General features: G+C 30.8%; 1 protein-coding gene across 1 annotated transcript; it reads left to right on the top strand.

Moving 5' to 3' along the window:
* The first annotated feature begins 2,756 nt into the window (after positions 1-2,756).
* On the top strand, positions 2,757-7,578 carry LOC118189836 (uncharacterized). The gene is made up of 4 exons (XM_085811932.1): positions 2,757-2,896; positions 6,758-6,849; positions 6,944-7,047; positions 7,149-7,578. Exons 2-4 carry the CDS (start codon positions 6,793-6,795, stop codon positions 7,300-7,302), a joined length of 315 nt encoding a protein of 104 aa, XP_085668058.1. The 5' UTR covers positions 2,757-2,896; positions 6,758-6,792; the 3' UTR covers positions 7,303-7,578.
* The last annotated feature ends 3,776 nt before the right edge of the window (positions 7,579-11,354 follow it).

The raw sequence follows: 11,354 nt of genomic DNA on the forward strand, positions 1-11,354 counted from the left end.
ATGCATTAAATTATTACATATATAAATTGATTGTATTATATTATTCATTTACATTAGGCTCCTCTATTTTTAAGCTGTCGAGGGAGCATCTGAATGAAAACAAAAAAAACCCATCTGGAGACTGAAGCCTCCGAGCAGTGCTTCACTTATAGTGGGGAGTTTGCCCCTCCTTCCGTTAGTACTTTATGGTATCTCCATGGTATACTTCATAGTATCTAGAATAATTTAAATTCTGTTAATCACCACAGCGCTTAAAATAAAAATAATTTTTAGTATGCACTGAAGCTATATCAAAACAGGTTTAAGTCAAGAGTCAGTTGCATAGAGTTTTATATTTGTGAATCATTATCATTTCAAATGTATTTTTTGACTTTGGTACAAATATTCCATGAAAATTCTATTTTATAATTTTTCTCTGTTATTCCAGATTTAAAAATCTTTTCAGTGCAGCAAAATGATTATTATTAACATAATGAAAAGTTCAGTTTTTTTTTTTTTTTTTTTTTAGGTATTATAATTATACATTTTATAAATATTGGCTTTTTATTTTTAAATACAGTATATCATATGGCCATGAAGATGAAATGGGCAAAGTAGAAATGAAACCAATAACAACAGCATTTAATTTATTATAGCTTTTTTCTTACCTTTTGTTAATAAATGTCCAGGAAGGCAGGATTGCCGCATTTGGCGACGAAATTGGCGATATGCCGTAGACGGATGAAGAACCTTCTGGAACAAATTCTTATTGGTTTAGCTCAGAATGTTCTCGAACACAAGCCAAAAGCTATATAAACCCTGCGGGTACGCGGAGAATTAGTTAGTTCATGCAAAGTCCATTGAGATAATAGTCACTCTGTGAGTGCCAAGTTGGTCGTCGAGTGCACCGAAAGAGTCTCTTAGTATATCGTGGTTAGTGCGTCGTCGAGAGAGTGTGTTGAGCTCTGGGAACGACTGAACTAAGGAGTCGGAAGCTGTACTCTTGTGTATCGTCGAGTGCATCACGAGTTGTAGCGTGGAGAGTCTCGAGAGTATGTGGAGTTTCGAGAACGACCAAGCAGAGCCAGGAGCTGTACTCTGGTGCTTTGCCATGAAGCTGTCTCCACCGTTATAGCCTGATAGTGTGAAGGCAATGTCGCTGATCGTGTCAGCGTGTTTATTGTAGTTCTTCGACGACTGTGTAAATGTGTTATTGGAGCTGTTTTGAATAATACTGGACTAATTGTGTTTCTATTCTTCATCAAGTACTGTCGTCACTCCAAATCCGTATGAACACGTGCGTACGTGAAGAAGAAAGAAAAAAATGTAACACTTTACTAGAATTCTAATGATAAAATGCCTGATTGGCATTTAGTGCCTTTAAATACATATTAAATGAAAATATTAAAATAGATATGAAGATACATTAAATATCATTTGGACTAATTTAATTATGCTATCACCCATTTTAATAACTCTGTATTATTAACTATATAGCTGTCAACATTTAATTTTTCTCAAATGTAATACTTCACTTAAAATAAAATTTACAAAATATCTTAATAAAAATAATTAAGCTATCTTTATTATTTTTAGATGTCTGTACATTTTTTACTCTGCACATAGCTACTCAAAAAGATATATGGGTAGGATGTAAAAGATAAAAATTAATAATCTTTCCTCCCAAAGCAGATGGATATTGCTGTAATGTACGACTTCAGAAAAGTAAATCATTAGAATATTAAGCTGAAATTATAAGTCTGAAGCAAAGAGAGCTTTTCAAATGCTTTCAAACTATGAACTGGAATAAGTTAGTTTACTGTTGTGAAAGTAATCTGAAAATAGTATTGTTGATAATATAGTAATGTACCAATAAAGAATTTATACTGGGAGAAGAAGCAAAGCTTCAGTGACATGGCAAAGCCAAATGAAAACCGTCATAAATTTTGCTCTTTTTATGTATAAAATGTCTTAGCTGTTAGTATCCCATTAAAATGCATTTTCTAATATATAATGATTGACAAATGATAGAAATTTACTTGTCATTAAGACCTTTTGTTCTAAACATACATCAGCTTTTAAAAGAAGTTAAAGCTATTCCAACCTATCCCCCATATTAAAACTTTTTTGATTAAATCAGGTTCATGTCTAATACATCAAAAAATGTAAATAAGCCTTCTTTATTTATTTGTCAAATATCATTTTTCATGGCCTTAAATTGAATGTAAGATTTATTTTGCAAAGTTATGTTTTCACTTATGGTGAAAAACTTTTCAATTTATGTTATTTGAACCTGTTGCATTAGTCTTTATTTTAAAGGATATATTGTGTGTCATATGATCATGAAGGCAGTCTGGCTAAAGTAGAAATGAAATCAATAATAAAAGCATTTAATTTATTATAGTTTATTTTATTTTATTTATTTATTTTTATTATTAAAACTTTTCCAGTTTTCCCTTGAAAGGCTTTGATTTTTAATCCATAGAAATTATCTATATAATTCTGTTGTCATGACATTTAACTTTTTTTCTGGTGGAGAGGGGACATAAAACTTTCTAATTTATGTTATTTGAAGCCATTGTGTTATTTTTTTAAGAATGTGTTATGTGATAAATATGTCCTCATGTTTTTCCCTGAATTGCTTAAATAATATTATTTCATTTTTTTACAGAAATAAATTATCTACCTAAATCTATTGTCATGGCAATTAATTTTTTCCAAAAGAGCAGGATTATTTATAAGCCAGGTGCTAAACCCCTATATTTTTACTGCGATCATGAATTTTTAAATGGTGATTTAATTTCTTTTTTCAGGTTGAACTGCCCTTCAAGCTTTTGTTCCATGTGTGGCTTGTAGTAGCAATTCGTGGGACTTTTTTCATGAACAGAAACTTGTTATTTCCCCAAAATCCAGAAAGGTAAAATACAACTTTTTATTTAAGCCAAAACTCTTAAAATATATTAGAATATGTACAGTTGACACTTGATTATTAAAGTGATCACTATAACAAAATAAGCTGATTGAATTGCCAAATTTGTAACATGTAACTTCTAAATACTGCCAGGTTCTGTCTGCTTTAATAAGGAAGAACATACAGTGCACATATAGCAGCGTTTTGATTTTCATTTATCAGTTTATTCTGTTTTAATTATGAGTTCAGCAATACTCCAACATAAGGTATCCCAATTTATATAAGCTTAAAGTTATGCAGCTCCTTGTTTTGTATATTTATATTTGTAGTTAATTTGTTTTGAAATTGTCAGTAATTCATAAAATGCTGATGAGTAAAACATTACTATGCATAAGAATTAGCTTTAATGAAATAAGAAGCATCAAAGTATAATTATGGTAATTGCTCTAAAACTCCATAACCCTTCTTCAAAACAGCACTTCAGTTATAATTATGATACCAGACAATGCAGTTGTTCCAAAATTTTTATATTTAGTGCTGTTTCTTTCGTACTTTGGTTCAGAAAAAGTGAATAAAATTTGATATTCTTTATATCTTTTTTCCTTACATTATAATTATGAATTGAGTTGCTCGAAAAGAATGATGAATTGTATGAAATCATCAGCAGCAGAATAAATCTATTTCTTGTAGCACATTTACTTTAATATGCTATTTCGTATTGATATGTAATATGAAAACTGCATTCTTTATTATAATTTTTTTTAAAACAAGTGCTCTTTAGCCATTGGTTCTATTTAATTAACATGTATTGTTTTATATGCAAAATAAATACGATCCTAACTAATTGGAATCTGACTTCAGAGCTTTTGTTTGTTGCATCTATCTCATAATTTCAGAGATATAATTGTATTATACTATTTAATTTTTAGTTCTTAAATATTAACTTGTTAAAGTTAAAAAGTGACAAAGCTGAAGAATGTAAATATGATGTATTTCCTAACAAAAACGTGCAGTAGCTCTCTTTAATAATGGTTTTGATTATCTGCAGACTAAAGAAAATTGAAAAATTTGTGAAAATTAGTTTATTTTGTTGACTTGCAATTGGGTAAATTATAAAAATTTACTTGAATCACTTCTACATATGATTGAAACTTTATGATATGTGCCTGCTAGCTTTAATTTTCTGTAGTACTGTTATTATGACAGTTTAACTCTGGATATTTGCACCACAATACCTCAGATTCAAACTATAGGATAAAATGTAGTAGAAAAAGTTGGGAGGTCATAAATGAAATAAACGTAGAAGTTCTATGCAGAAGAAATTAACTCAAGCTATTATTATTGTGAATGAATAAAAGAGCAGCTAGAAAATTTATTGTAATTCAGAATTAATATTCAGTACTGTATAAAAGAAAGTGGACAGTGTTAAGTCAGATAGTTTTCACATAGAAATATTAACCGTAATGCAAAAGAACAAAACTATAAATTTCACCTCATTAATTATTAATACTTTTATACAATTATGTTTCATTATTAACACTTTGCGGCACAGTGTGTCCGGTTTGGACACACCTAAAAATTTCCTTCTGTACACACAGAAAAATTGAATTAAAAAGGATTTATAGGTTACTATGAACCTTCTTTATTTATAGTAAATGGCAACTCAGCACAAACCAGTCCATATATTTTAGCCATGTTTAGTTTTCTAAGACCCTCATTTTTCAAAGAAATCTTCCAGGTTTTTTTTTAAGATATAAAAGGAATTGCTTGAATTTTTTTTTTTTTTTTTTTTTTGGCTGTATGCTAATTTTCTTATTCTATATTAGTTTTAAATTTGTACCTTGAAATTTTGCCTAAAATCAAATGGCGAACCCTAAGTGTGCCCAGACCGTGCTCACCGATAATCTAGGACAATTGAGAGTCTGTATTCTTTGTTTCTTCACATCTCATCGGTCAGTTTATTGACAACAATGCTCGTTTCAGCACTCTTTTCGAAGTTCTATTCAATTAGGGTGCCCTCTTGGAGCACGCCCACAGAAATAAACGATATGTGCTATCTTCACAAAATTTTACTTGTGTACTCCTCTAGGCCTAATTAGACTGCCTATTTTTTTTTTTTTTTTTTTTTTTTTTTTTTTTTTTTTTTTTTTTTTCTAATCAAAACTCTGACTTTAAAAGGTAGCATGCCGGAAAGGGTTAAACATGTTTATTACTTCTGTATCCTGCCAAACAGACTGGCTGCATGGTAGTTTTCATAATTTTCTCTATGTGTGACATGAATATATGCATTCAAAAAACTGAAGTATCATTAACACTTGCTCATTCCTAATACTTTAAAGTCCCAATACTCGTTTAATTTAGCATTTGTAGTATCAGTGTTATTACACTGTATAAGTGTTACTGATATTTTAATTCAGTGCTGCTTTTTAATAATTTTAACATTTATTCTGTTCAATAAATAACTGAACTAAAAATATAAAATAATTTTTTATGATTCTATTTTGTGATTATTACACAAATTGTTTCATGTTTATAATTTTTATCGCTTCCAGCTGATTAGGTGTGCAAAAGTAGCAGATTAAGAAAGAGGGAGATATGCTTAGTTTTTTAAAAAATACAGAAAAATTCAACCCCCCTCCCCTGCTGCAAGCATCATTTTAGTGTCATTAAGCTGTGAACAGCCAAATTAACCATCTTCAGGGCAAGTGGCTGAACCAAGCAAACCCAGTGACATTCCAAAAAGAAATGTCAGTCAAAATAAAAACTTAATACCTAAGTCTTAGGAAAACAGACAATTAAGCCACAAATCTAGGGACCAATCTTTCAGTTGCTGGGCTTAATGCCATATAGTTATATGCAAAATAAACTGAAAAGCTATGACAGGTATTGTATCGTATCCTTCAATGAAATCATTTTAAAGCAAGCTTATCGGATGATAAGCAAAATGATTGCATCATTGGATATGAAAACTATGGTAATGATTGCATTGCTGGATATGAAGGCTATGGTGGCTACAATAAGCCAACTGTAATGCCTCAGTGTGCTGTCACTATTAAAATTCTAACTTATGTATTATTACTTCATATTGATGAAGTCAGCATCCATAATGAATGCTCTCTTTATATAAAACTATATAAATGTAGAAAATCTAAGATGCTAAATTTTATATGGAAAGCCTTCATACAAAATTGATAGCATATTGTTAGTTTCATATATGTTCTGGAAAGTAATTGCTGCTGAATCTAGAATTAATGCATCATCTGAAATTTGAGATAAAATTTGTTAAATCAGGGTATATTGAAACAGATAAATAGGAAATGAAACATGAAATTTATATATTTATATTGGAATAAATATCTCAGTAAAGTGGCTGTATTCAAAGTATAATGATAGAATTTTTAAAAAAATTTTGCTAAAATTATGTGCTATGAAAATTTTATTTTCAGTAGTATTTATAATTTTTCCCTCACAATTTTTTTCCAAGGCGTGTTTTAGCTATTTTAGATTTTTTCTGTTTTAATGTTTAAAATGTCTTCATTCAGCATTTTATTAAAATCCATCTCGTAATCATTTGAAAACGAATAAAATTTCATTCTTTTCAATAGTTTAAGAATATTTTCACTATAATTATAGAAAAAGTGAACTAATCCATTTATAGTTATATATATATATAAAAGAATTTTTGAGAAAGATTCTTTTTTCATAGCAGAAACATTTCGTGAGCTGTAATATGTAATATTGGTTGACATAATATGTAAAAGAAATATTTAATCAAACTATTTTTATTGCACTTAAAAATTTTTATAAACTCTTTTTAGCATGTTTTTTAATTTGTTGTGATTTATGTTGGATTTTGTTTTTTCCCAGATGGGGTGTGAACGTGAACAAAGCTCAAATGACCTATGTCCACATGGTGCCAGACTTTAATAAGATGTTGGCGGATCCTACTAAAAAAGAAGGTTTTCTTATTGATTTTATCAACCTATAAACTCAATGTATTTTGAACTTTTACTCATGTATTTTGAGCTGTTAACATGGCTCTTCTATTTTCAGATCAAAGATGTCTTTCTTCCCACACCTGAGGTGGCTGCCACTTGCTGGGAATCTGTAAAGGAGTTTTTGCGGCTGGAGGGTGATGTGATTACAACTCGTCTCTGGTAAGGAGCTTTAAAAAGTTCTTTATTCAATATGTATAAAAAATATTTAATGTTTTTTTTTTCTGTTATCTTTTCCTCATGGTTTTGCTTGCTTCTTTCAGGAGGGTCCAAGAATTATACGTACCAGACAGCAAACTTGTTGCAAACAAGGAAAACTTGTTGCGAAGTTCGTGGATTTTCATTAAACTTCAGGAATTTTCAGTTGCTGAATTTGGAAACTATCTGAAGTCTGGTCTGCAGTCTGGACCAAAATGAAAATATTCCTCTTAACAATCCCTGCAAAATCAGCCGGGAAGCCAAAAGGAGAAAGGTAGTGAATAAACCTGAGACGAAAATGTACAAAATTGTGCTCAATAAAAGGGTGATCCAGAAAGACTTCATTACCCTATGGCTATTAAAAAGGACTTTGAAAAATGTATGGATAAAATGTATGGTATGGACAAAAAAATGATTATATGTAAAATATACATTATGATGCATGATGATGATACATCGAGCATTTGTGTGTGGGTGGGAAAAAAACTTGGAAAAAAAAATAAATAGAAATTTGAATGATAAAATTATGGTGTTTTTCTTTCTTTGGAAAAGATGCGGTGTAAGGTAAGTTTTTCCTTATCATTTTTAGAAAAGAATTGTTATGATTATGTATATATATTTGGTTTAATCAGAAAAAAAATTATATATTAACTTAATTAAAGAAAAAAACATAACCCAAATAGAAAAAAAATTATATATTAACTTAATCAAAGAAAAAAAAACATAATGCAAATAGAAAAAAAATTATATATTAACTTAATCAAAGAAAAAAACATAACCCAAATAATCAGCCATTACCTTCTATTATGAACATTTCATTATAAGTTCAGCCACATTTTCAAAGAAGATTTTCTTTTAGGTCTAGCATGCATAGTTTTTACATTCATTAAATGTTTGTTTTTCACCAAGTCTTGAGGAAAGTTGTTAACATTCAGTACATTTTTAAACTGTTCAAAGGCAGCAGGTCTTTCAGTTCTATTTCTCAACAGAAAGTTTATCAGTTGAACAATGTTGGACCCAGAAAACACATGACCATCCAAAATGACTTCTTTATTTTGTGTTCAGGAAATCTGATGTTCTTTCAGAAAATCCATTATTTTCTGTGCCATTCTTTTCTGTTTCACAGGAACTGTTTGCATAATTTCCTTTTTTACATCTGTCTCAGAAAGTTGTTCAGGCAGTTGTTTTTCAGATGCATTCACATGAGGGAACGTAACATACTTTTACAGAACTTAGATGTATAATTTGGACCTTTCTTCATCGTCCGTTTTCTTTTTTAAAATGTTTTGAATCTGGGTATCTAAATCACTCAAATGTTCATCTTCAAACTGATGCATATGATCCAGGGGTACTAGAGCAAATTTCTTACTGTGCTCCATGGATAAGAGAGGATAAGACACTGGCTGCTGCAGGAATCAGGAAAGGTAGAAAACCATCACCTTTTTGAACTGAAATACATCTTTTCTTAAAAAGAGGTACTTTTTTGTCCACTAATTTCCTTAAAGTTCTTTTAAAAGGGACGAGTTGATTCTTGACGCGTTTGGTGATGGGTACGTTTCCTTTTAGAAGATTTAAAACGCACTCACAAACTGATTTGATGAGATGATTCGGGCACTTTTTCAGTACAGCTGCTTTTGTTTGACTTTTTCCTAACAGATTTAGATAATCCACATTCTTCAGATGAGACATTCTGATGACAAATGAGCTCTTACACACTTTCTTTTATATAGATAGCAAATGCAGCCGCTTTGGTTGAAGCACAGCAATTAAATCCTTTTGCATGATTCGAACATGTTGAAGAACTTTTCTTTTTTAAATTTTCTATCTTAGGACAGTCCAAATTTATGATGTCTCTACATAATAAATTTTCTAAAAATAATTTCTTTTCTAATCCTTTCACGTATATGGCAGAGTGAATAGATGACAAATATTGCAAAATAATACGAAGACGAGTATAAGGTAATACACCCTCATACCAATTCATGTGATGACGGTTTTTTGTTACCCAGGTAAAACACTTTTGTTGAGGGTATGATAATGTTTTACAAGGCTGAGGATGTAAAAATGACCAAAAACTGTGATATCCTTTATGTACGGAGTAAAAAGCTAAGTCTTTAACAATGTAATAGTGAGGCATCCACTGAAAACCTTCGAAATCGGTCACGATGGAAGAAGACATGTTAGCCATTCGACGTCTCAAACTGAAATGAACTAACGGGGCTGGTAGACAGTATTTATCTCGAGGAAAGATGCCAGTGCGAATGCGGAGCATTTCGCTTGTTTCAGGTCGTAAATCAATCAGCAAGTAACTGAAAGGTGCTGAAGTAGCATCCTGAAAAATTTCTTGAAAGGCCTTTACTTTTCCGGGGAACATTTGTCTAGCTAAATGCATGATTTGACTTTTATCTCTAGGATTTTTGTATAAGACAAGATAATGGAAATTTAAATGAATATTTCTCATCTCCTTGCCTTGGTGAAAAAGATTTTGCGTTATAAAAACGACTGAAAGGTTTCGGTGATGACTTCCTTTTGTAAAAAGTTTACTTAAGCTAGTATCACTTGCTAATTCAGAAATTAAATTGTCTATGATAATTAAAACATTTTGGAGAGTCTGCAGGTTAGATGGTAATCCTTCTTCAAAATTTACATTTTTCATGGAATTAAAAAGAGGTTGATAACTTCCGTAGCAATAAATAATATTGGTCGGCATGGGATGGAACATTTTATGATCTATCAATTTTTTCACAAAAACCGTTTTACCCGAACCGGTTACTCCGCTCAGAAGACAATTAGAAGGATGTACGAACTTGGGCAGTTCCATCTTCTGAAATGACAGAATATTAAGAAAACACTGACTTTTATACTTTTACAGAAAACCGTTTTTAAGTGTATTGGCAACAAGAAGACATTATGAATTTTGTTTAAATAGGTGTAGAAAAAGTGCAAAAAAATACAGGAGACAATTTTCTTTTTTTTCCAAATTATAACAACTTTATTTTTTAAAAATCATGTTTACACCATATCTTTTTTTGACAAATTGAAATATTTGGAAATCATGATTCTTTACAGCTAAGGGTGATACAATAAATTCCATACAGAGTCCTTGACATCATTTAATAATGAACTAAATACAATAATGTCCACATACATTAGTTAAACTCTGAAGCGAAATCTTGTTCCAGAAAACATGACGATATTTCTTGACAAAGGATGTGATATCTTTTCCATATACTTCAGGCGGGAGTCCATAAGATTCAAAAAATTCCACAGTCTGTTTGTCTGCAATGTAGACAGCTAGCCAATGAGTTCCTTTTTCATCATGTTTATCAGTATTGAGCACCAAAGCACAAGAAAACTTTGAATTGCAGGTATTTTCTCACAAGGGAAAACATCCGCATAATATCTCAAAGAAATACAATCTCGAGATAAGATTTGATGAATTCATCAGTTTCCAAAATCGTACTGGATTGGATATTTTGAGCTTTATTGATTTCTATCAAGTTTTCAAATTCAGCGTACACTAATAACGAAACAGTTTGTAGTAAGGGAGTCCCAAATTTTATTTCTAATCTTAAGTTGCTGTGTCGAAAGAAATTTTAATGAGAGCCATCGCAAAGGTCAGGTGACAAATCGAAGCGAAATAAGGAATATCCCTTTGAAAATTCTGATTTTGAAAGGTAAAGTCCTTTGTCGTCTGCATTCATAAATAAATTCTGGTAAGCTCGTATAAAATTATTTTGTCCAAATTAGGTTGAAGAGTGTTATGAGGTACTGGTTGGCCGTCCACTTAAACGCCGATATTATAATGTTTGAATTCAAAAGAAGACTTTATAGTTTACGTTAAGTTCAAGCCCAAGTGTCGCCTTTATTGTACAATTTCAAGATGGAGTTCTTTTAAATCATATTTGAATAATAAAGGGTTATTTTACCCTTCTATCTTGTTGTTTCCTGTCACACGAACTCAAGCGATTATTCGCTTACAAGTTCTTAAGATTCTTCACTTTCAGCGTTAATTTAGCATTACACAGTGGAATATCCTACAAGCTTTATACAAAAATGCAACTCCCATTTCCCTATCACCAGTGCAGTATTTACGTATAAGCTAAACAAGCTATAGTTTAGGGCCCAAAAAAAATTTTAAATATAGTATAACAGACTTATAAATGGGCCCAGTTTTCAAATAGCTTAGGGCTTCATCAAGTTTAAATTCAACCCTGCCATCACTAAGAGTTGCAGAGATTTTCCATTTTTAATTATATGTAGTTGCCTTT

Source organism: Stegodyphus dumicola, chromosome 1 (genome assembly GCF_044657685.1).
Source record: "Stegodyphus dumicola isolate Sdum_Otavi_A_Nest chromosome 1, ASM4465768v1".
Taxonomy (NCBI): domain Eukaryota; kingdom Metazoa; phylum Arthropoda; class Arachnida; order Araneae; family Eresidae; genus Stegodyphus; species Stegodyphus dumicola.

Bases quoted from the DNA above. Each gene is read 5' to 3' on its own strand.
- LOC118189836 (XM_085811932.1), top strand. From the start codon at position 6,793: ATGTCCACATGGTGCCAGACTTTAATAAGATGTTGGCGGATCCTACTA. The intron at 6,850-6,943 runs GTTTTCTTATTG...TTCTATTTTCAG, and splicing joins GGATCCTACTAAAAAAGAAG to ATCAAAGATGTCTTTCTTCC. The intron at 7,048-7,148 runs GTAAGGAGCTTT...TGCTTCTTTCAG, and splicing joins GTGATTACAACTCGTCTCTG to GAGGGTCCAAGAATTATACG.